We start from the raw sequence: 26,592 nt of genomic DNA on the forward strand, positions 1-26,592 counted from the left end.
CGTCTTCAATCACATATCTATCAAGCAGTCCTGTTAAATGGTAATTTAATTAAGCCATCTTTCCGCTTGTGCAGTATTTTGTCTTGTTCAGAGTTTTAATTCTTCGGACTACAAATGTCTTGTTAATATGTCTAGCTGCTTATCAGTCACTCTTTCAACTGTTCCTGACGTTATACATTTGTAATCTGAACTTCATTTTTTTGAGGCTTTCAAAGCATTGCTTTAGCTTGTGTTGTGTTATCTAGCAAAATAGAAGACACTGTAAGCAGGATTTTCCTGTGTTACGCAGAATGCTTCATCTGCTGTTCAGATTTACTTTACCCAATTCTCTTATAGTTTGAACAGAACAAAAATAAGTGTGCTGCATCATGAAAATTTGTACAACTCTGAAGGAGTGTTTCTGCAAGGGAGTGTACTTGCTGAAAGCTCAGAGAAAACAAATAACAGTAATAACAGAAATAACAGTAAATGTACAGTTGCAATGTGACAGCTGCTAGACTTGTTCAATTTGCAAATGTAGTGAATGGAAACACCGTTGTTTTAGTAAGGAGGCTTAAAACTTAAAATATTCTTTGGGGAATAATCTAAGGGAATGGTTTTCTTCATCTCTGTTTTCATATTTTTGGTTTGTGTTTGCATTGATACACTGGTTTTGCTTTAACCTTTCATATAAGGAGGTATTTTATTCTGTAAGATAAACTTCTCGGTGCTGGATTTAATAAACATTAGTGTGAAGTTATTTTCTCATAATGTAAGAAGGAATTATATTTATTTCTACATGTAATCAAAATCTGAAAGTGCTATTTAAAAGCCAAAGTACCAGGAGATAGTATGGTACAGAGTAATCTTCAAAGTCCAATATTCAGAAAGATCCTCAAAATAAGAGTAGCACCTGATAAATAGTGTATTTGACTTGAACGAGTGTTTTTTGTCTGTTGCTAAGTATTTACTTGGAAGAGATGAAACCAAAGGGTACTTCGCACTTTCCATGAGATGTGACCAGCTCTTCTGAGAATAAACTCAATGCAATGCATGATTTTGGTTTATAGTGATTCCTGTCATTTCAGAAGTTGGGGAACAGACTGGTGAGGTAGGTTACTCCAGCTCTCCAGCAGAAGCGCCTCCAAGCAAGTCTCCATCAATGCCATCCCTAAACCAGACCTGGCCAGAATTGAATCAGAGCAGTGAGGTTAGCATTTTTATTTAAGAGTTATTTCATTGTTAGTCAATAACTAAATTGTGTATGCATCCATAATTCATCATGAGTGGACTGTTGATCACAAATTGTGAAAAAGTTAGCAGGACAATAGACACAGGAAGGTTCTGCACATGTTAAGTTGTAAAAAAGGTAATGTTTTCCTTCTGATTTTTCTGTCTCATTGTGAGATGAGCTACCACTTAAAATGTTGTCATTAATGGTAATTAAGCTTTATATTAATCACAGAATGATCTCATAGCATTTATTGAAAAAGTTGAATTCGCTCCTGATTTTTTCATTTAGGGTCGGGTTTTGGTCAGGGTTTTTTGTTACCTCTAAAGGGCTCTCATAGCTAACACTTTTGCGAAACTTCAAAATAAATTTCTGATGGATCTGGACATTAAGAGTTATTTCTGGAGATGAATTTACCCTGAAATATAAAATATGTCACCAGTAATATAGAGAAGTCATATCTCTGGGTTTGTTTCAGAAGCAAAGACTCAAAGTTGAATCTTAAGCCAGCCATTAGCTAAATTCGTTTAGTGGTGGACTTGGCAGTGCTAGGTTAATGGTTGGACTCGATGATCTTAAGGGTCTTTTCCAATCTAAATGCTTCTATGGTTCTGTATTTGCTGTATAAGCAGTCTTAGATAGTAAAGCTGTACTTTGTCAGAATTTGAAACTGAAGTTACCAAAGAGGATTGTTTATATTTTTTTTCCCCACAAATATCCATTGTTTAAAAAGCCTATAAGGGATTGATTCCTAGAGTTTTTCTTGTTTTAACATTTTTGCCTTTGACTTAGAATAAACCAGTGTTTTATTCCAAGAGCTACTTCAGAGACTCAAATTCAGAGTCTCTAAAGTCAGAGTTCCTGACAGCAGCCATACTACAAAGATGATGTAGGCTTATTTTTCGTTATAAAGGGAAGAAAAAAGGAAAAGCATTGAAATGATTTTTGGAAAACTTTTTCATTTAATAATCTGAGACTCTCAAGAAAAATCTAAAACTTGTTTTAACATCTGAGATAGTTGCGTCAATAACTGAGTATTATCTTACCTGCTTCTGTTATTGAAAGAGTTTTTTGTGGCTTTCTTCTTTCTTTGTTAGACTTCAAGTGAATAGAAGATTGGTAGTAGAACATTTAGACAAACCAAAGGAGAGTCAGTATGAAACAGAAAATAAGCAAATTCTTAGGATTAAAGTTAGGAGCAGAGGAAATGTTCTTCCTCTGTCAGGAGGAAGGACTTTGTAAAGTCTGCTGTTCTTCTTAAGGGCAAATGCTAGCCTCACAGTGATGTCCTTACCAAATAAAAAATGTAGGAAATGATTTAGTGATTCTTAGTTGTTCTGTTTGACAGAGTGACTCTTAGACTGTTGGTAAGGAGCTATGTTTTAGAAGGGAGGTGAGCAGATACTCAGTTGTTGCTAAAAAGCTGTTAATGTCTACAACTGTATTAAAATTTGCATTGATACATTGCCTCATGTTTGCAATAAAGGTTTAATAAGCTAATCATTTGGTAAGTTGCATCATAATTGAACAGATTCCTCAGTGTCCAATGCAACTCAAACCAATTGAATCGGGTAATTGCAGTAGTGGAACAAAGTTAATGACAATTCTCTGTCAGCCAAAATCTTGTCTTACAAAACTGACTTTGCCTATTCAGATAGATAATGTGTTATTTTTTTCCTGAAAATCTACTAAAACTTCAAGAGGTTTGGAAAAATTCTCAAACTAAATATACTACCAGATACTAACTATACTAAAATGAGAGTTGAACATTTATTAAATGTTTTTTGTTCTAACACAAAGGAATTTCTGATTTTTCAGCTATATTGCTGTGCATGCTTCTTGCTCCTCAGCATTTTCTTTTCAACATGAGTCAGGTCAAAGTCCTCAAGGTTTTAATGCCATGAAAAAATTTCTGGTATTACTGCAGGCACCAGTCTAATTGTTTCCTGTTTGAACCTCTTATAACTGTCATGAACAAATGAATTGCTTGAAAAAGCTATGCATCTTTGGATCATCTGCCTTTCCAGGCAGTTTCATCCCTGTTAGTTTCAAAACTGTTGGTTACTCTGTTCTTTCTAGCTCATAGTTGATTTTTAGACTCCAGTTGCCAGGCTCAGTTACTGTAAGCCCACTAGTACGGATCACGGCATCAATCTCAAACTTCACAATAAAGAGCACCATGAGAATTCATGTAACTCTGGATACTACATGCTTCACGTTCTCATCGCTTCACTCATTGCTTCTTTCTCACTTCAGACATCTTTTTAATCCAGTCTCAAGTCTGAGCACTAAGTTCTGAGAGCTTTAAAAAAAATTGAAAAGCCTACTAAATTTTTGTTGAAAACAGTCTAGTGTCATATGGTCATATTAGCTTTGACACAGATATGGAGACTTGCTTTTGAGTTCACAACCGTTACACCTTGTTTCAAATGTCTTGGTGTTCTTTTAGTAATGGTTCAGGTTGCTGTGAGTTTTAGTTTCTAGTAATTAACCTTTTGAAAGTATTTTTGAAACATTTTTGCAAGTCTAGAAGACAAGTATTTTAGTCTCAGCTAGTAGGAGTTTTATCCTAGCAATCAGTTGTATTGTCAATGCTCTTAAACCTTACACAGAGTTTAAGATGCAGTCCAGTAGATCCTTAATATATGTAGCTTTCTGTTAACCAGGGAATTAGCACTAACTAGCTTCTGGTAGTATCTCAGGATGGAGCACAAATAGCATACTCCCTAGAGCAGCCGGGAGGTGTTGGTGTTCATTTGTGTGTGCCCAGCTAGGGAGCTTGAGGACAAGTAATAAATGTCCTGCAATTTGGCTCCAGAGGAGTAGAATAAGAGGTAAATTCAGCATCCATCTCTAAAAAATAATATTTTAGCGTTGATCTTAACTATAACATAGATGCTTTATGCCTTTATGGAAGTTTTGAAAAATTAAGAAACCATATTTCTGCAATCAAATGGTCTGCTTGCCAGTCTCACAGGTAACTTTGAAGCCACTGGCCAAATCAAGTTTGAAAGAGTAGTGGTAGTCCTAAAAAAAAAAAAAATACTAATGCGTATTTCATGAAAATGAGCAGCTGTGTAAATGAAAGAGGCCAAATCAGGGGAAAGGCTGGCAGAACTTGACCCTGAAGTCTCTGACTAGTAAAAACCGGCTCACTGAACAGGTCTGTATAGCTCCAAACTACTTGCAATGCTGCCCTTTGTGCAGGGGTGGAATGACACAGAGATGAACTGCTTAATACAGGGAGTGGGACAGAGCAGTTTGCAAGGGAAACCTTACATCCTTACTAAAAAGGTTTTGTTAGATTCTGTCCATAAAGGGGGTAGTTTTGTCTGGTTAAAAAAAACCAAAACCAAAACAAAATAAACCACCAAAGCAAAACAACAAAACAAACAAACAAACAAAACCTAAAACAAAACGAAAAAAACACCAACAACAAAAAAAGGGAAAAAAAAACCACCTCAAAAAACCCATATGAACACTATCCTGTAATCTTAATTTAAAGTTTGAAATGAGGAGATGAGGCTCTGTCTCTACAAGGAGCAGCACCATGCAGGAATCCGCTTACAAATTTAGTTAATCTTTTTCTGAATTTAATTTCAGCTGATGGAAAACAGTTATTTAGGAATTTGCATAAAGAGTTATTTGTGAAATAACTGTTTTATACTAGGTTCATATATGGGCCATTCACTGAATATAGCTCGGCATAGAGGAGCACATGAGAGTAGGTTGACTAACACCATATAGTTTGTCCTGTATGTTCTAGAATCATTTACATTGATTTGCCTGTAGAGATGGGACAGGAATATTGATTTGTTTTCACAACTATGCTAACAATATTTTTGTCAAATTTTCTGAGCACTAAAAATTTCGTATTTGTAATTTTTGTTGTAGTGTTTGAAACTTGGTTAACATGTACTTGTTATTTTACCAAAATAACAAGTTTAGCATTCCTGTTGTGATTTGTAATCTGGTTTCTGGATCACAGGCTAATTTTATGTACTTTGGTACTTTGTTGATCCAGTTGTGGCTGTAGCTTGACTTCCTAAACATGAGGACTCCTGACAACCATGTATTGATACAGCATGCCTATATCTTATAAAATTGTTCAGAGATTGACTTATTTGCTTTTAGCAATCAACAGTATGTTTGAATTTAATTCTTTGCCTTGTCAGTGATTTAGACTTGTAAAAATATTCTTTTACAGCATAGAATCACTTCTCAGAGGTTGCACTGGCAAGCTGAACTGGTGTAATTGGAGTATTCATTTGTCTGAGATATTGTAAGAAAATCAGCATTTATGAAATATGTTTGCAACTCAGCAGCTACAAAGCTGAGGAACCTTTCTGTGAATTTGATAATTACAAATACACACAACATGTGGCACTGATTTTCTTTACAGTATTTGAATGGCTTAACCATTTTTTTTTTAATTTTTATGACTTTCATTGGCAAACATGAACTCTGAAGGTATTTCTGTATTGACTGCGCACCTGTATCTTCATTATGAAATGTGAATGTAAAGATTAATATTGACAGATTACAAACTTGGTTGCACAACAATCTCAGACTGAAATAGAAATACGTAATGTGTATTAGTGTGCTTTCCAAGTCAAGTACTGTCCAGTGCAACTATAGTACTTTCCAGTGCAACCTCCGAACTACTATGCTAAATCTCCTCAGTGATCTTTTACTCCCATCTTTCTCATCATGCTGACTTCTCTCCTCTGTCTGTTCAGCAGTGGGAGACATTTAGCGAACGCTCTTCAAGCTCACAAACTCTGACCCAATTTGATTCTAACATTGCACCAGCTGATCCTGTAAGTCAATCACTTAGCTTGCTTGTTTGAAATTAATTTTATTAACACTGAATTTCCATTCATTGTATTTAGCTGTTATGCATGATTCCATGGACTGCTTTTTGGGGAATGGTGGCAGGCTTAAATTTTTTGCTTATTTTAGGAATACAAATTTTCTAGTACTGCTCATGTTTAAGATCTAAGTGCAAAGAATGCTTTTTTCCCCTTGATTTTGATATAATACAATACTGCTATCAAAACCTGTACTACACAAAGTATTTAAACATAATGGTTTTTTGAAAATATTTAGAAGTTAATGGAAGGGCCCCTCCCAGTGATAAACCAGTCCTGTTTTAGATTTTGTCTTCAGTGTTGTTCTGTTTTTTTCGAGTTGCAGAGCTTGATTTGCACAAACTCTTAAGAGTTGACAATGCCAACTTCACTGAAAAAACTACTGGGCTTTAATGGGTGTGGTATTTCATACTCCTAATGTTTTCACCAAGTTACTTCCTATTAATAAGGCTTTTAGTATTTCTTCAGTTAAACCTGTGATGTTCTAATGCTTTACTCAGTGAGGAGTGCTCTAAAGGATTACGTAGTTAAATATCTTGCCAAATTTGGGAGCCAGAAATTCACTACAGTGTTTCAAGTTCTGATGGTTTTAAACTTCACAGCATGTGACATTGAAGCAGTTCTGAAATGCATTAAAATTACTTCAGTATTTAGCTGCTGCTTTCATCCCGCTTTTCTTACAGATTTAATTACCACTGTTAGTGTCCATTTTAATTAATTACGGTGCTAGTGTCCATTTGACTATATAACAAAATATAATAGGTATACATAATACGCATTTAACTGCTTTTAGTAGTAAGCGGGTCACTTCTGAGAAGATATAATACATAAATATACATACATTTTAAATACGTCAGTATTCCACTCTCGGACTTTACACTGCTATTTATGTGGAAGTAGCATTTCTAGATGCTGAAGGCTAGAATTCAAACTGCACTGTTCCCTGTGCTCAGAATTGCCGTTAGTAAACATTCAAAACAAATTAAAATGTCATACCTAAAGTGAAAACCACCCCATTTTCATCTTGAGAGAGACTTTTTTTTGTTTAAATGTATTATATTTTTGTTTTAATGAAGTAAACATGATGGAAATCAGTTTATAGTTGTTTCTTACTGTGTATAATTGCTTGACAGTAAAGAGCTATCACTGTCTTGTTTTCACAGTAAGATAGTAATTTATTTTTACACATAATTAGTAAATGACAGAAATCTGAAGTTTGAAAATTTTCCCCATATGTTGATAATCTAAAAAGTAGAACAGTGATATATGGAAAACTCATATATAGCCATATATATGTTTGTATATGTGTGTGTATGCATGTGTGTATGCATGTGTGTATAAACAGAAATTCAATAGAAATAAAAAAAAAATACTGGGAGATCACATTCTTGAGTTGTTTTGTTACAATGCTTGTAGTTGAGACAAATTTTAAAGAATGGTGAGCATCTTTGATGCTTGCTAAGGTAACAGGCTTTGGGAACAGATACTCAGACTCTTTATTTTCATATGAAAATAAGAACAAATGACAGCAAATTTTCAGTGGCAGTGTGCAGACTTCTTATTTTACCAGTCTCAACAGTGATGCATGGAACTGATGTATTAAACAACTCCTGCTTTCCCAAAGGAAAGAATCAGCTTTCTCTAGCAGTTGTTAATAACTAACTAGAGTAAATTCATAGACAAGTTCTTTCCTCTTCTCTTTTTTGTTGGAAAAGCAGCTGCTTTGGAGGTAAAAGATAAGTGGAAAGAGTAAAACAGTACATTCATGCCCTGGTATAGGAACATAATTTGCCTATTGTACGTGAAAGTTGATAACATGTTAAGTTGTTTTGTGTAAAATTAGATTTATGATCGGAATTAATACATTATATAGAAACCCATTTAACTGTTTGAGATATGATTTTTGTAGTAGCTGCACATTAGATTGCAGCAGAGGACTGAAGTAGCTACAGCAAGAGTGATCTTTGCATGATAATGCCCTTACACGGGGAAAAGAGTGCAACACATTTTAAAGTGATAACTATTCCTAAAAGCCTGGTGCGACAAGATTGTTTGAGCTGTGACTAGAAAGTGGTTTTAAAAGCCTATATTTGCAACAAGAGTAGTGCAAGTCAGTTTAAACAGTTTTAGAAAATATTAATGTAAATGTATTATGCTTGGTGAAATTGATCTACTTGAGTAGTCAGAACAGATTAAATTTCTGATACGAGGGTAGCTTTGAAACTTCTTGTTATTTCTAAGGACAGAATATAATCTGGGATTTTTTTCTGTGCTGTAATTGTCCCACCTATTCATATATTCTGACTATAGATGACAGTAAGAAAACCAGCTACGTCCATATTTTAGGTTACTTGTGAACAAACGTAAAAGTTTTGAGGTTTTTTTTTAAGCTATCTACGCTGTCTCCAAACCAAATGGAAAGGGCTGTCTGTTAAGTACATTAAAATAGTCCCTTGTCTGAACTACAAAGAAAATGCCTAAGCGTGAGGTCAGCATCTGTCTAGAGATAGAATCCATAGGGTTTATTATAGTAAAGTTTAGAAGATTCATGAAACTATTTGCCTTAAACTACTACAAAGTACCTATTTTATAGAGAATTACTCATACTATTTAAAGAGACCATAACTTACTGAGACATCGTAAGTAAAGCTGAGGAGTGGGGTTTTGAAATTGTTTGGTTTTTTCCTCTTTTTTTGAAGATGCACTTGAAGTAACAGATATCTGGTATGTCAAAAATGGTGGAAAGCTGGTAAAATTGAGGTCCTATTTACAACGCAGTAATCTATAGAAACATTTCTAGTGCCCTTTTAAAGTAGTATGCTAGGTTACACCTTATAAATCAGAGAAACTTCAGCTTACAGAGCTTTGGTTTTATGGGTATATTCAATTCAACGTGTAAAAAAAAAAAAAATTAAATTTGTGAAATTTTGTTTAGAAATGGCATTTGGCATGGTGTCAGAGACTCTTAACAGAACAATTTAAAACTAGAAAAACTAAAATTAACATCACTTAACTCTTATCTCCTCCACAGGACACTGCAATTGTGCACCCAGTTCCCATAAGAATGACTCCAAGCAAAATCCACATGCAGGAAATGGAGCTTAAAAGAACTGGAAGTGGTAGGGTATTTTCTCTTGCTAATGAGGAAAGTATTGTAAAATTAGAGTTGGCTTTGCTTCCTTAAACATGCTGACTTTTTTTCTTCTCTTTAGATGAATGTATCTGGAGTTGTAACCAGCATAATTAATGAGATTCTCTGGGTTAAGAATTGGAGTACTGTTCAGATAAGAGTTTGATTTGGCCATTTGCTACAGTGAGGATTTCACCATCTATAGGAGATCATTGCTTGGAGTAGTTCAGGAGCATCATGATATAGATTTGATTTGCACCTCCAGGAGAATGTCTGGGTTTCCTTATTAAATACTGAAGGAGACTGTGAAGATGGAGAACATAGCCTGCTTGTTCTACTGTGGTCAGAAATACTGAGTTTATTATTTTGAAACTTGATGGCATTTGGGAATACTGGCAGGCTTTTTTTTTTCTTTAATAAAAATAGGGAAGCTGGTTTGATAATTTTCCTTGAAGAACAGTGGAGTCTCAATTTATAGTTGTGCCCCAATGTGCCAGTGTTTCCTAAAGTCATGTAACTCATGCACAGTCTTCAGCATATGAGAATAAACAAGTATCCACGACACATTTCTTTTAAAATTTCCTTAGCTTTGTAAATAGGTAGATTCCCAATTCTTAACACCGAGAAATAGAAATAACAGTATTACAATGTAAAACTTCAAAGTTAAAATAATTCATACACCAAAAGTGTTAAAATAAAACAATTTTAGTCTTGAGTGCAGCACTTCAGATAAGGGCAGAAAACTAATGTAAAGCTTTGGCATCAGAAGTAAAGGTTAGTTTGAATACATTTGTTTATTAGGCTTGTTTTTCCACCTAGATCATGCTAACCCTACTAGCCCACTACTTGTGAAACCACCTGATCTCCCGGAAGAAAACAAAATGAGTTCATCTGTAAAATTTACAGCTGCAAATACAGTTAGTAAGTATCAAAGTACTTTCTGATCTCATTTTTTATATTATGCAAAGTGTAGATCTGATACATTCTTCAGTGAATGAAAACCTGCTAGATAACAGCAGCTCTAAAATGAGATAAACTTATCCTAAGAATAGAGACATTTTTGATATGAAGTATATTTTAGAAGTAGTAATTAAGAAAGTTCTACTGATGTCGCTGGAGATGTTTTCCTGCCATATGTGTTATAAAAAGTTCATTTTTGTCAGCTCTTTTCCATCTTCCTGTTTTCTCTTTTAATCTTAGGATGAGGAATTTAAATGTATGGAAAGTGGAATTGACTAAGTAGCATTTGATTCTACTTCCTCAGAACCGTGTAACAGCATGTTTTCTGAAGAGTGGAAAACCTGTTGACCACAAAATTTTCAGGCACTTCTCATCTGGTTTAGCTACTAAGAAAATGCGATAGACCTCTAGATTTCTTTTTTAGGTACAGCTTTTCAAGTGTTTATTTGCTTCTAATAGACTTTTTGATTTTCAGAATCTCCTGTGTCGAGTACATTTTGCATTATTTTGGTTTGATTAGTCTAGTTGTCTAATATTGAGAGATGTCCCAGGTTATATGTAGCCTGAATGAATCTCTGGAATCTGTTTCTGACATCTTTTGTTTTCTTTAAGCTGGGAACTTTTCTTCAGTGAAAATAAGGTTTGAAGAACTCATTACTTTGAGTCCTTTGCTGTGCAGTGTTAAGACAGAAGTATTTTGGTTAGTTTGTAATACAGGAGTAATTTAGAAGGTGCCTTTTTGCAACGTGTTTTGGTTTTCCTCATGAACTCTGTTTCAGTGGCAGTCTTCGTTCTGAGCAGTGTCTTGAGCCTATCTGTCTTTTTCAAGCAGAGCTCTTTTTACTGGGTAGTCTTTTGATGCAAAAGAAAGAATGAGCAAACATGGTCTTTTAGTGGGGAAACTACTACTATATGCAGGATCTAAGTTCTAAGAGCCCTTCTGTAGTCCTTTTTCCTTATCCAAGTATAGCTTAACCTTTGATAAAGGGCCTGTAACTGTAATTATACCAAGAAGCATTTGACCCTCAGAGGAAGAATGCAGCAAAATAAAACAAACCTCATTGCAGTTTTACATAAAGTCAGCCTGTAGTACCTCAAACTGTAGTTGTCATGGGATGCCCATCCTTTTTCCAAGGAAATGGCTCTTGTCAGTATCGTAAGTAATTTGGATAGTTAACATCTTTCAGGTGAATCCTGAAGAAATCATTTAATGCAAGCTAACTCTAGAAGATGAATTTCTGATGCTTAAAAACCACTATAAATCTTGACAGGATTTTTTTTTTTTTGTGCAGACTTGCTGTCTTGATAATTACATTTCTTTATGTTCTTTAGTGTCTGTCTTTAATAGTGTATCTGAGCACCTTCTATGCTAAATCAGTGACAATGTCTATAGTGTGCTTCCTTGAGTTGTTGGGCTGGGCTCATTTTTCAGTGTTTGCTGTAGTTGTTGTTTGTTTTTGTTTAGCTGTGCCAGAATTCATTTGAGAATAGGGAGTGTCAGTCTTAATTTAAGCAAGTGGTTTTGGTTTTGTTTTTTTTAATGTATCACTGTTTTGGAAGTGTTGTTTCATAAGTGGATATTCTTAAGAACATTTCTTCTAGAATATTTTGTTCATAGGTTCACATGCTTTTTTCTGCGTTGTACAGAAGAGTTCAGATTTCTTAGTGTTTTATTGATCAAAATTTAGATGCAGGTTGTTACTTCTCATAGTCTATTGTTCATATATCAATAAATTAAAATAGTGTTTGAACTGAGAACCAATGGTGCTTTATAAGCATCATCTTGATGTTGAGAAATTAGTATTTTGGCTGTATTTTCCATGCTTTACATCAACAGTAATCCAGCTTGCAAGTTACGAATTTGTAAATAGCAGCTCAGACCTAAGCCAGGAAGCAGGGACAAGCATTTCCATTGCATGAGATAAGAGTCAGTAGGCATAGGCACTGCACAATTGTCTTTCTGTGCAAGCTGTGTGATTTGGAACAAAGGAGAGAGGATCCATAACCTCAGAAAGTGATAACTGGAGAAGTTCATCAATAATTCTTCTGATTGCTGGACACCCACCCTGTTGAAACTGTTATTATGCAAGTAAAGATAAAAGCAGCAAAAATAACTGCTGTTTTCCCAGATTGTTTTAACTTTAAAGCAACATGCTACTTCAATATGTCATTAAGGACAAGTTTGTGAATATGTTATTTTAAACTCCTGCTAAATGATATAAACAAGATCATGAATACAGCAATTGGAAGGTAAAGATAATGTAAATTACCTTCCTTCATAATGAAATACAGACAAAGCTGGAAACTAACTTGTGTTACTAACATTGAAAAATAGAAACCCGCCTTCAGGGCAAAAATAATGTTGCAACAAGTCTCTATATCCTTCATAATAGGAACTTTACCTGACCATCATGCTTATGTTACTGGAAATACTGAAAAAGGGTTCTGTTAGATTTAAGATCGTGTTCAAACTCATGAGTTTGGATTAGACAATATTAGTGCAGTATGACGATTACATTTGCTAAGTGACCATCCTTTGCCTTATATAACCATGGAAATTGTTTACTGTCCAAATGTCTTTGAAATTGGTTTAGAAATACTTCTATTATCAGTGTAAACCCAGTAGTTTTGTACTGAAATGATGAAAAAAATTTTTGGTCCAGAAGGGCTTACTCTTTCCTCTTTAGAAGTGTGATTACATGAATTCTTGTTTGACTAGGTTATATTACATCTTGAACGGCTTGAGAAATATACCCAGTACTAGAGATGTTTGGATTGCAGAGATTATTTCATTCACCATATAACCAACTTCTGCTTAAAACTTAATTTTCATACTTGACCCTTGAAAACTTAAATGCCATCTCATGGTAGCCATTTCTGTTTCTTTGTTTTAAAGAATGTGTATGTCATTTTTCAATTCTCTGTAGGCCTCATTGAATAGACACACACCTGTAAACCTGCAAAATAACTTTTAATCTGAAATTAACTTGAAATAAGGTATTCCTCAACTGTGACTGTGCATGGTAAAGGTCTCAAGCCAACGTCACTAGGTAAATGTAGCTGCAGTTTTCAGGGAAAAAAAAAAAAATAACAGCTAAGAATGTGCCTTGCTGAACAGGAAAGGCATCTCTGCAGGATTCTTGTCTCTGGGTCCTGGTTGATGTGTCTTGACACTTCTGAAAACTTTAGTGTCCTAGAGGGTTGAAGTAATCCTTTGAGACTGGGTAATTCAGAAAAAAATCTTGATGTTCTTGAGTAGGATTTTCCTCTTTACTGATAACTAATCGGGTGAGTTTCATTGCTCCAGTGACTTTCCACCTTGAATTGTGCTTTACTGGGTGCTCTGGAATCATCCCTTGTGATAAATTATTGAGAGCCATTTTTCTGTCTACATTCATTCCACACAAATTTTGTGATTTTGGTGAAAACTTCTCATATCTGGGGAAAAAACCTCAAGCTTTGCACAGCTTTTAAGGGTAAAGGTATCCTTAAGGAAACTGTCTATGTGATGCTGTAATAGCATCTTTCATTTTATAGGTTGCCTTAACCAAAAGCTGAAAGCTTTCAAAAAGATTTAGTCCAAAACAGAGCTGACTACCAACCTTGAAGGTACAGAAGTTACAGTAGTAGCAAAGCTACTGAGTTCATTTGTGTACTGTACATATCTTTTCCTTTTTCTGACTTGTAAGGTTGGTGATAATCCTTCAGCACTTCTAAAATCAAGCATGTTCTACTTCTTGCTTTTTTTTCTTGGATGTCCCTTACTCTTACTGGCTAGATTGTTGAAGTGATAGAATGTCAAGTGTTTTAAAAATTATTGCTTATGAAACTTACATTTTGTATTTTAAATACAACATTATTATCATTGTTTATTCTTCAGTACATCCCAGTAGTAATCAACAAGTCATAGTATTGGGTGAAGGGAGTTGGTTTGTATTGGATCCTGCAATTATTCAGACTCTGTGGTTATGAATCCTGCCCAGATGATACCTTACAGGGAAGCAATACAAGGACATAAACTTTCTTAAAAAATAAAAACTGGTTATTTGAAATTATGTGTTACCTATATCTGTTAGGGTATATTAATGATGCAAAACGAATATGAAACGTTGTACTTTCTCTTACCAGCAGATGGTTACAGCAGTTCGGACTCCTATACTTCAGATCCAGAGCAAATTGGAAGCACTGTAACGCGGCAACGGTCAGTAGGGTAGCAACTGAAAAAAAATAAATAAAAGGTGTTTAAAGAAGCCTGTTCTGAGCTTCTGGTTGTTTGACAACTAGCTTGTAAAGTGATGGCTAAAGAGATTCTTAACTTTAACACTTGGGAATCTGGAGGCAGTCTGTTTTCTAATGCATTAACAATGTATGCTGTTCCTGTTAATGTGTAAAAATTCAAAAAATTATGTAGTCTAAAAACTTGTTTGGGATTGGCCAGTCAAATGAAACTCCACGTTCAGTCAGAAATCTTGATAAAGACTTTCTCCTTAAACACAAGGGATTGTACGCGCAGGAGATCATGATGTTACTTGAAAACAATTTTTCGTAGTTCTAAAAATGTCCATTAGGCATTAATGGAGAAGGACCTTGTGATTTTGTAGCATAAAAGAAGAATAAAACATAAATTAGAAATATCACAGCAGTAATTCAATCTCTTTTAATAATGGGCTTTTATAAAATGAAGGGCAGTTATATGCCCAACAGATTAAGGGACTGGAGGAAGCTATGCAAGCACATAACCAACAACTGCATCGTTTGACATAAGAGAACGTGCTGTACTAGCTAGTGCTAATTGTTCCCATTAAATCTGCCTGAATAGGATTAAAAACCAGCTACGCCATTAACCGTCTTACAGAGGTAAGTTTCAAAACAAAAATAATTAGGGTGACTTCAATAGCAAAGAAAGATTTGCAATTGCCTTTCAGTACAGCAGCTTGAAAACTTCTTTCCTCCATTGTTACTTAATGGCAAATCTGATTGTCTGTCCTGCTTCTATATATGTTTTTGCACTATCAACATGATGGTTTCAACATGTTCTTTTCATCTCTGATTTTGGGTTGGGTTCTTTTGCTGAACTTGTGTAGATGAGTGAAGCTTTCTGATGAGTTGCCGCTTCATAGCACAGGTAGCTTCTGTCCAGATCTGGCAATTCTGGCAGTGTCCACGCAGTAATTTTTTCTACCACTTCCTCTTTTACTTCCTTCCACTGATATCTCTTCTACCAATTGCAATTTTATCTGTAGAGATGACATTGTCCTTAACCCTACCATTAGTCCAGAGTACTTTTTGTATTTTCAAAAAGCAAGAACTGAGAAGGCTATGTCAGGTAATGATACTTCAGGAGTGTCCTTAAACCACTTTCTTCCTTTTTTATCCTACTTGTGCCTTTTACACTAGACTAGCTAGAGGGGTGACCATAGGAGTCCATGTAATTAGATTTGGTTTTCATCAGCTGGAGGGTTATGCAATATTACAGAAGCATTGTCCTGGAGAGTATATTCAGGAACCAGATTTTTCTATTGCAATAACTCAAGTTTTCTGTCTGGACTTACACATTCATGGATTTCAGGTTTTGTGTGAAACGTGGGTACCTCTTACTGTCCTAGTTTTATGTCTTATGATAGTTATAGAAGAATGTTACAGAAGTCAGTCATAGAAAAGATTTTATCACTTACTTATGAGTTGAGTAAAAGAATAGCCATATTCATGTCAGTGATTCAGTAAATCTGTCTTGCTCAAAGTGGACTAGTTAGGAAGTATCTTCAAGCTGCTTTTAAATAGAAGCTGTACAAGAATTCTGTATACAATAAATCTCACTTAAATGGCACTTAGTGCAGTATTTCATCCTTCTATGCTTTCTGCATGTGTGCTCGATGAACTTACGACAGGTATCCACTAGATGGTGATCCTACGTAAGAATGAGTTAAAATTTCTGAAGATCCTACCAAGTATATAGATTTGGAAAATTTCAGGCAGAGAATTAAATAGCTATCTCGTGCACTGAGATACATCCTTAAGCTCAATATACTTGGAGGCAGGTCCAACAGAAACTTAATGTTGTTCTTCAGTTACAGTGAAGTTAAACAGTTCAAAACCTAATCAGGATGTTGACTACATCTTACATACTTTGCAAATTATAGTGACTACCATCTGGATGGAATTACCATGTTTAGGATTCTCTGTTCCTGAACTATGATTGTTTGGGATGTGTATCAAGCTATTGGTTTCCCAAAGATAAATTACTTGTGGTAATATAAGAATAATTTGGATAACGGAGATTTAAGTAAATAGAAATATAAAAACAATTGTGAAATCAAAGAATACCAGAAGTTTAAAACTGATTTTGCAATCTTCAAAATCAATGGCAATCAGGCTCTTTTCCATTTGTCAAACTTTATTTTTTAATTGCATACTTTGAAGAACTTTTGAATTTTAGTTCTGTTGCGGCTGCCTAAAATCACTACAGAAGCTTATATGTTTTGCAGATCACATTCAGGAACATCTCCAGATAACACTGCACCGCCGCCACCCCCGCCAAGGCCTCATCCTTCTCATTCTCGATCATCATCTTTAGATATGAACAGATCCTTTTCAGTTACCCCAGGTAGATATACTGTGTTCCTAGTGTATATTATTTTTCAGCATGTAGATTCCTGAAGCAGACAATTTTTTTTCCACTGAAGAAGGATTTAGAGTGTGTCTTTAAAATAGTGCTTCTGAATGAAAAAGCTGAAAATTGTTGTCACTTTTCCTGTTTGTGTTGAAATTTGTACTCCACTTGAACAGATAATTTAGAAATAAATTCCGAATGCTGGCATTGTAGTCCTTTAGACGAATGTGGGAAGCAAAGTCAGGAAATAACATTTTGGTAGTGCACCCACATGCAATGCATTACATCTGCCAGTAAATTTTCAAGAGGATTTATTTTGGATCAGATGTACTAGAGACGGGTGTTAAGTATTTTACTTCAGAGGAAATGATTAAAGGTCATTTCTGATGCTTTGCTTAAGGGTTTTTATTGTACTTCTGACTTGTCAGTACTTTTCAATTCAGGATCACAAAGTATGAGAAAGTGTTAAGACTGTATAATGAGGGTAAAAGAAAAACAGGACTAAGATCAGAAAAGTATGACCATGTCTGTACTTTGAACTGGAACAAAGGACAGGATCCGCGTTCTGATTCCTTGTTTTGTCTGTTTGCAAATTCGGAAGGAGATGGCATTACAGTTGTTATCCTCAACAGGACAGGTTAATATGTAGGCAAAATGCAGGATTGCGCTGACATGTTGACAAGTCAAAAAAACAGATAGCGCTGTAATTTGAGAGTAGCAATCTTGGCCAAATGTGATGCCTCTTTTACAGGACAGCAACAGGCTGGAGTTGTTGCCTATCCCCCTGCAGTGCCTCCAAGACCACAGCCTTCACAGGTGATGATGTCATTTTTCAAAAATCATACTTCAACTTGGTGCATCATTGTTATCTAACTCTGAATTTTAACTTATCTTTGAAATGAGTAGTATTGCTTGGCATTTTTTGAAACCACCAGGATGTGTATGATGGCAAAACCTAGGCTATAGCCAAATGTTAGCCTTTCCTGAATAAAGAATTGCTTCTGGTGGAACCAGATTAAAGTAGAATTGGATTAAATATTGGATTAATATGGATTAAAGTAGAGATTGAAGAGGAATGAGTGGCTCTGGAGCTCTTACAAAAAGTTACACTTTCAGGTTTCTTTACCTGTCCCTGTGTAGCTAATAGGCCATAACACAGAGTGTGAGAGTAATCTTTCAAAGTTTTGCAAAATAAGTGTGTGTCTTCCATCCATGTCTCGCACAGGGTATAGTTTTACATAACATGCCTGCTCCCAGGAGTGATCCCACTTCTTCCTTTGTCATAGACTCGGTGATCTTTGCAGTCCTCGTCTGAGTCAGTTCAGTTAGCTGATTTGGTAGAAAACAAATCCTGGAAAATTGTTTTTTCTTTGTCTCAACCAGCTGAATCCTTCAACTGCTGTGCAGATCTGACATGAGACAGATAAAATTGCTTTTCGGTTGTTTTTCAGCAGCAGCTACTTGTTAGAGTCTGAGTTACCAGCAATTGAAGTCAGTCAATGGATCCAGAAATCATCTGCAAGGAAAGAGGGTACAATGGCAGACATATTACATAAAGTATCATCACATAAACATGTTTCCCTATGGAACTAGATTAAAAATCTGTATCAAACCTGACAGAGCCAAGCTGGACTGTGTTACAGCAGAAACGTACTGTCCAATGAGTCTAGATAGCCCTACCGTGCATCCGTCTTTGGTCTCATTCTCTGAATAATAGCACATCTGATTGAACTTCCTTCTCTCTTAAATATTTCTCTATAAGTACAGAGAGTGGTCTATCTCTTTGTCTTGGATGAGAGGTACCTTGTCCTACTGACAGGACATAAATCTTTGTCCACTAAAAAGGCAAATAATCCTTAACGTTCTGTCACAAAGTTGTTTGGCAAGATTCTTTGCATCAGGTAACTATGTTAAGAGCAATGTCACTAAATATTTTTGTTATTTTATTGCAGGGTGCAGGTCCTCATGTGCATCGCCCAGTAGATGCTGAAGGCCTAATAGCTCATACCAGTACCTCACCTCAGCAAATACCAGAACAGCCAAATTTTGCAGACTTCAGCCAGTTTGAGGCATTTGCTGTTTCAGGTGTAAACAAAGAGGAAGAAGATGAAATTGAAACACACTCAGAAGTCTTGCAGGTGAGCAGATGTGAAGATTTTGTCAATTGCTTAATACCACCAACAGTTATGAGACTTTAAAACCTACTTCTGCTGTTCGAACTTGGTAGGGTTTTTTTTATGGTGTCCTAATCCATTGCTAGAAAGCAATTGCATTAGACATGGCTACATTTATTTAGTAATTGCCAAACACCTAGGCAGATTGTAATTTAAAAGATTTTGTACTTAGCATATATGTGCACAAACATGATTGTGTTGGTGCATTTACGACTTAGGACAGGCAAAACTTTTCTTCTGCTCTGACTTACCGGTAAGTTTTCAAGTAGTCTGTCTTAATAAATGAGATGACTGTCAAGTATTGTAAACATCTGCTAAAACTCCAGTCATTTGGTTTTGTTCAAAGCCATTGGACAAACAGCTAAAGTGAATAGAGCTTTGGCATCCTTCTATAGTAGATCGTTAGAGATGTTTACAAAACCTTGTTTCCTACTACAAACACAGGACTTAAAGTTTGGAAGCCTCAGGGTTTATTACTATTGATGTCATAGTAGCTTACTGCTATTACATGAATTACTTCATGTTTTCCTTTCATAATTTGTAGCCTTCATCCAGATTGTAAGTTCTCTGGGGCACTTTTGCATCCTCAGTTGCAAAAGTACCTGTGGTGCTTCAAAGTTCTCCCAACTACCAGCAGCATGTTCTTGCTTCCCTTGATCAGGAAGGTCAATGACGAAGAACGGTTTGAGCACTGTCTATGTACCTCATTGCAAAATCAGCTATGTTGGCTTAGACTGCTGCTGAAAACTGCTTCAGTTAAGCTTGCTGGTTGTTTTGCATCGAGGTGGGTGGGGAACAGTTGCCTTATGTTTCACTGGAGGGACTAACCTTTGGCAGTAACAAATAGATAATGGTGGTAATATAACAGCCGAAACAGCTGTAGCAGTTTATCATCAGACCACAGCCTCTTTTGTACTATACAGTGCCTCATAACATTGGTGATTTGACTATTCAGAGGTCTTCCAACATCTGGAGTACAATGCTTGAGAGCAGAGTACTTTTGAGTAACTACTTAATCTTTTTTTTTTTTATAGTGATTTTAGATTCTGTATCAAATCTCAATGTCTGTATCAAAAGACAGGTCTGACTATTGATTCTGGAAGTACAGCTTTGTACTATGTGTCTCTTCTGTAAGCTGCTCCCAGGCCAAAAGAGCATTTGTGACCAAGATAGTTTTAGGCGGTTTTGCTCCAAAGCAGGTATTGTTGTTGTATTCCAGCCTGTGCTTCTAAAGAAGACTTGGACTGGAATTCTAAGTGTTAACTGTGTTCATGTATCAGAAACACAGCATACTTCTATTTATTCCAACTGCTAAATATAGTTTATATCCCTTTAGGTTGAAAAGCCCTCTGATTCTGCAAGTTCTCTTAGAGTTGCCAAAGCAGATGGAAGAGTTGAAGACAAAGCACCTGCTAATGTCCCCACTAGTGCGGTAGGCAAAGTACACTTGGAAGGAGAGTGCAGTTGTCTGATGCATATGAAATTATACAACTGTTTTGATTTGTAACAGCAACTTCATACACTTCCACTTGAACCCAGTTTTCTAGGCCCCATATGTACTTGAAATAAACAGGTGTATGGTGAATCTTTGCATCAGAAGATGCTAATGATTAGCTTTATTCTTGAGATAGAGAATTAAGATACTTGGTTTTGAAACAGAACAAAACTTTTAGTGCAGAACTTGGTTAACAGTAGCTTTTTTTTTACAGACACATAATTACTGGGGGGAAAGCGTGCTCTCAGATGTTGTGTATTTGCAATTGTCAGTTGTACCATGACGTTTCTGCTTGCACAGTTCTTGTCAGTGTGTAGCGACTTACCGACCTTTCACCAGGGGGCAGGATTTAGTACTTAAGTTTTTTTCCAGACCCTGTGAGAATGCAGCTAGATGTCTATCAGAAAATATCTGATAGGTTGTAAATTCAGTTAGCTCAGTAACTGGTTTTAAGAGTATGTAACACAAATTACCAGGTTATAATCCAAGTAAAATGCAGTTTGTGAGAATTAATAGGCTGTATTTTCCTCTTCAGGGTAAAGGCACTACCCCACTTGCTCCACCACCAAAGCCTATTCGCAGAAGATTAAAATCAGAAGATGAGCTAAGACCTGAAGCTGAGGAACATACACAGAAAACAGGTGTCATAGCTGCTGTTCTTGCTTCACAGCCATCTATTCCTAGGTAACCCAAGAAGTGTATAAATACATCTGTTACTGGAAAGTTTACATGTAAACAGCATACACGCTTTCTGTTCTAGGAGTTGCAAACAATTTCAGTGTGTTTGAGTTGGGTTAATTTAACAGTTTAAAGGTTTTTGTTTTTTAAACAAGATCATCCTGTAGCCTCTGCTACTGAGAGACCTTTTTAGAGATCTTGAATTTTGGATTGTGAACTCTTAACTTCTGCAAGTATGTTGGAAATAAATTGTGGAAGTATTAAAATGTAGTGTTTGATTTTAAATAATAGTCACTATTAACAGTCCAAAATGTATAGTTTTTCTGTCCTAGCATGAAAGTAAACTATTACATTAGTCACTTTGAGGTAAATGAATGTGGTACTTCAGAAAACTTACTATGACAAGTTTTAAAAATGTGCTTCTCGCTGTGTCATTGAAACCAAGTATATGTGGCTTCCATGCAAAAAAATCAAGGTTAATTGAGCCAGGCAGAAGGAAAATTAAGTGTAACAAGATAAAAAAATCTGAAGAGGGGATTCTGCTCATTTTAAAAAGAGGAGCTATACAGGAGATATTCAGCTAAGCAACAAAATTACTTATTACAATACTTCTAATGTATTCTCAGATCAGTGGGGAAAGACAAGAAGGCAATTCAGGCATCAATCAGACGTAACAAGGAAACCAACACTGTTTTGGCCAGATTGAATAGTGAACTACAGCAGCAACTAAAGGTAATTCCATAATCTTTGTTTAAGAGAATAGTCTAAGAGGGCAAGACATTAGTGATGCACAGTAACAGGCATCTCTGCAAACCAATGATATATATAGTAGAGGATATTGATATAAAATATTTAGTTGTTTTTATAGATCATAGAATATACCTAATTGTGACAAGCTTTGTGAAATTCCAAAGGATGCTTTTGCTACTACAAAACACATTTTTCAATGTATTGATTTTCTTTCAGCTACACTAAAAAAGCAGAAATCTTAACTTAGTATTAATAACTTGGAGTAGCTGTTACGGTCATCAGATACTTTAAAAGCAGTACTGAGAAGAGCAGCTGAATTGGCCTCCTTTCTAAAGGAAAAAGCAAACCTTAAAGGCTTAATAAATTTATAAATATTTTTAAACAAATGTAATAATGTGGAATACAAAACTTGACGTTTAAGAACAACAATAGTCACCTGTTTACCTAGGTCATCTATTATTCTTTTGGATTTATCTGTAGGCACCATCTTAACATCTTTCTCTTGCCATCTTTCTTACCTTAAGATATCTAATATTCATTATCAAGTTAATAAAAAAAGATCTTAAATGTAAACATGAATGAATGAATGAATGTGGTACTGTCTAGACTGTAGGACAAGCCATTTTAACAACTATCAAGCCTGAATTCCACTTGTTACTGTTTTTGAAAGTCAAGGTGTGTAAAATTCACATAAGAGGAAAAACTGGGAAAAAAATTGTGATTTTCAAATCCTTTAACTGAGATGAGAGCTTTTACCCCCTTAACATTTTAGACTTCATTTGAAAATATTATATTTGGGTTTGCAGGTGGTTACAGCTTTGTGGTTCTGGGTGATTTGAAAGGAATGAAGAAATACTAAATGGCTTCACCTTTGAGCAAAGTATTGATTTTCATTTATGAATAATTACTAGCAAGCCAATATTCTATTCAGATTATGGGAAGAGTTCTCCAGAGTTCTAGAAAAGACCTAGACATTAGTTCTCAAATCTGAAGCTGACATTTACCAGTTTTGATCACATGAGAAAATTTTTAATATCCATTTTCTGTGGACAGTCAGTAGAAAAATCTTTCTTTTGTAGGATGTTCTTGAAGAGAGAATCTCCCTGGAAGTCCAACTGGAACAACTTCGACCCTTCTCTCACCTCTAAGCCTACTGCCGTTAACTGTGAATTTACTAATTTTGAAAGGGGTATTGGTTTCAAAGCCTATTTAAAGATCCATGCATCTAGCTCAGTGCACTGTATTCTACATTAAATGTTGTGGTTCTGTTTTGTCAATTTGTCCACTTTTGTATTTAAGTATTTTAATTTCAGTACAGAGAAAAAAAACCTTTTTCCTTGACTGTGACACTGCCTCTCACATCATTTTCTGTGGGCATCCGTGATCTTTGTTGGACTTGAGTTTGCAGGGTTTGTCGCCAAAATTTCCAACTGGAATTTTTTAGTGGTTTCTTTTTCCCATTGAAACATCTTTGCAGAAGAGGATTGCTAATCAGTTGACTTTAAACTTTAAGCACATAAACTTTTCTTTCGCTATGGCATTTACTTTATTGTGCCAGAAAAGAGAAAAACTAGTAATCTGTCATCAGCCAATGTTACTTCCCAAGCTGCCTTTCACAATTGGAAAGTTGTTCACAATTCTAGAAAGCCTGCCTCTTTGCAATAAACAACTTATTCAGGTTGACAGAGTTCTTGCAGGCTGTTTGCCACATCAACTGGATTTGATTTTGTGTTTTTGTTGCATACATTATAGAGTATGTAACCACAGATTGCCAGGTGTTCACATTTTATCCCTTCATGATCCCGATTCAGCCGCATGCATATAAAGATTTATGGTACAATTGGTCGTCTATCAAACAGACCTTTTTCAGTCCTCCCTTTTGTGAAAAGAGTTGGGTGTAAATCCCCAACATGTTAATACCACATTACCTAAGCACCACCTGTAATTGCATGTTTCACACATGACCTTTTAATAACAGTTCACATCCACCAGTCTTCACTATAACAAATTGTATTGTCAAGTAATGTGTCAATACCTCTATGAACTTCTAATTCCCAGCCAAAAAAATAAAAACAAAAAATGAACAGTTTGCTTCTTAGGAATTCTGGGGTACCTTCTGTCATCTTGTTTCCAGGCCTTATTTCTCTGGCATATAGACAGGCTTCACTATTAACAGAGTTCCCTGAGTGTATCCTGCTATTCAGGTTGATGTACTGTATTAGGATTTGTTGTATATTGTATGATACACACCTTATGATCTCATATGTAAATTTGCATTAATTGCTGACTAACAGCAGATATTCTATTTAATGGCTTCTTCTGGCTGTGGGATCATAGATGTTTAACTGCATGGATGTATCTCTGCAGAATCAGAACTAGCAATTGTGTGATTTTTACACCAATAAAACAGCACAATATTTTAATCTTGTTGATTCATCTTTACCTGGGAATTGAAACTCATTCAAAGAGTGGGGAGGGTTTTATTACAGGTCTGCAGGGAATTTTTTGTAATTTTGTGGCATGTACAAGAAACGGTTGATCATAATCCCTTGACCATTTTCTTTGCTCATTTTTTAGCTGTTGGTCAGAAGTGATCAAATTCTCTTGGTAATCTGTGGCTATACTCCTTTTGTATCCTCCTATAAGCAAATTTAATATAGTTGTAACTTCTAAAAAGTAAATGCTAGTACTGACTTGGGTCAAAGAAATGTATAGTTCTTTAGTGTTCATTTCTGGTTTGATTTCCGTGAGAGTACCTTTCAGAATTAAAACTAAACGGATCGCTTGTTAGCAGTCCTTATCCTCACTGTCTCACTTCTATGCTTAAATAAAATTCTCTTAATATCTGCTTCCCTTACAAAAGGGTAGCTCAAGTCAGATTTTTCCACTGGATATGCTGTTTGTTAAGGTGAAAAAGAAGTATTTCTCTTTTTTGTTATCATATACAGATTGGATAATTATGGTTAAATTTTACTACTGTAACTATTCCAGCATTTTTTCAAATGTCATGGAAGTGTTGCAGGTGGCTTGTGTACATAATCCAAAGCAAGATTCCCTGGTATGAAAGACATAAATGTCATAGTTGCATGAAAAGAAGATACTTCCTATTTGCATGTTAATGGTTAAGAAATGATAGCTAAATGGGCACAAAGGTTACATATAAATTGCATTTTAACTATGTCTTGCCAATTACTAGATTAAGTGCAAGACTTTGACTTTAAAAAGTAAGATATAACCAGGGAAATGCAAAAAAAAAAAAAACAAACAAAACAAAACACCCCAAAACAAAACCAAACCCAAAACTAAAAAACTTTAAAGGTGATGGAGTAGTCACGTCTATTACAACTGCCAAGTAGCAAGACCAGTGTTTAAAAAAGTGGGAAAAGTGGGTCACTTACTGTAGTCAAAGAATGTTGATTTCAAATGAACTGTAACTTGTCCATAGTTTATTTTAAAGTTAAAAATACATTTTTAAGATAGAACTATTTTCATATTAATATTTAAGTATTAAGCCTATGTTTATAGCAGCAGGATTCTTAAATCAGAATTTAACATTTTAAGCTTAAATATAAAGAGCCCTTTACATTCAAGTGTGACATGTACATATGAATTTCTGTGACATCCATATCTTTCTAGTAGAATGACAAGTTAGTGTCTCAAGTGAAGAACTTGGGTAACCTGAACATTTTTGTGTCTTGCCAACAAGTCTGTTTTTAAGAATTTTTGTGGATTACTTTTAATGCATCATTCAGTATGTTTTAAACCAGTTTTTCATGATCAGAAGAGCTTCTAACTGAAGAGTTACTTATGTCTTAAGAGCATCACTGCCAATGATGTTCAGAAGTTACCTCACTTAGTAATGTAACCCAACTTTAATCCCTTATAAAATTATTTCCCTGTCTTCTCCATTTGTTTGATCTTGATCCAGCTACTTGATGCATTCTTTTTTATGAACCTAGATTGTAAGCTCTTTGGGGCAAGGAATTATGTACTGTACAAGAGATGTGCTTTCCATATCGCAAGTATAAATGTAGACTACTAAACAGTATTGGAGTGTGATTCATGTACCCAGCTAGGGTACATGAATGGATGGACGGCAGCATGCATTTCTGAAACACCTGCAAAATGTGTTTCTTTGGACTCTGTGATTGGAGGAGTGTCTCTCTTTCTTGTTTGATATGTGTTTCCTTTGTTTCTCCTGCTAATGTGCTTCTTTCTTCATTTTACCTGCTTTGGAGTTGCTTTTTTCTCCGTTCATTGCCTATCTTTGGACTGCAGAGAAGATTTCCAAACTGCAAAGGTAAAAAGCTGAAAAGCCACTTTTTTTGAGCAGTATTTTAAGTCCACCCAATGTTAAGCTAGTATTTTCAATTTTTTTGTACTTCACATGCCCCTCATTTTACTTGCAATTGTATAGTACATGAACGAGAGGATCTCTTATTACTGAAAATGTCTTATGTGGGATAAACAAATTTGAGGTTATAAAACTTAAAACTAAAGAAAATAAATCTGCAGCATTGGTTCTTGTGTGAGATGTCTCTGTCCCTTATGGATGGGGTGTGCTGTGTTTCCGCTCTACATTTAGGGCAAAGTTGAGATACTCTTCTGGGTTCAGCTATGCAGAGAGTTTGTCTCTAAATGCAACTTCATGGATGACCTAGTCTTAATCCCTTTTTCGTAAAAGAAAATAAAATAAAAGTACTGTCTCCTGACT

At 35.4% G+C, this 26,592-nt stretch overlaps 1 protein-coding gene across 16 annotated transcripts in view; it reads left to right on the forward strand.

Annotated features, from left to right (window-relative positions):
• REPS1 (RALBP1 associated Eps domain containing 1) overlaps nt 1-26,400 on the forward strand; it is a 67,229-nt gene extending 40,829 nt beyond the window's left edge. For 4 of the 16 annotated variants that reach the window (XM_087774231.1, XM_087774223.1, XM_087774237.1 and 1 more), the window contains 12 exons: nt 1,050-1,189; nt 5,950-6,030; nt 9,113-9,200; nt 10,031-10,132; nt 14,300-14,372; nt 16,657-16,775; nt 17,533-17,597; nt 18,734-18,919; nt 20,292-20,387; nt 20,986-21,134; nt 21,755-21,860; nt 22,958-26,400. In XM_087774231.1, coding sequence (XP_087630357.1) covers nt 1,050-1,189; nt 5,950-6,030; nt 9,113-9,200; nt 10,031-10,132; nt 14,300-14,372; nt 16,657-16,775; nt 17,533-17,597; nt 18,734-18,919; nt 20,292-20,387; nt 20,986-21,134; nt 21,755-21,860; nt 22,958-23,026 — 1,274 coding nt within the window. In that variant the 3' untranslated portion in view covers nt 23,027-26,400. The remainder of the gene's footprint in view (nt 1-1,049; nt 1,190-5,949; nt 6,031-9,112; nt 9,201-10,030; nt 10,133-14,299; nt 14,373-16,656; nt 16,776-17,532; nt 17,598-18,733; nt 18,920-20,291; nt 20,388-20,985; nt 21,135-21,754; nt 21,861-22,957) is intronic. The other 12 variants (XM_087774236.1, XM_087774225.1, XM_087774224.1 and 9 more) reach the window with 12 other exon arrangements.
• Nucleotides 26,401-26,592: the final 192 nt, after the last annotated feature.

Source organism: Nipponia nippon, unplaced genomic scaffold (genome assembly GCF_047370975.1).
Source record: "Nipponia nippon isolate SJK-2023a ecotype South Korea unplaced genomic scaffold, ASM4737097v1 scaffold_4, whole genome shotgun sequence".
NCBI classification, from domain to species: domain Eukaryota; kingdom Metazoa; phylum Chordata; class Aves; order Pelecaniformes; family Threskiornithidae; genus Nipponia; species Nipponia nippon.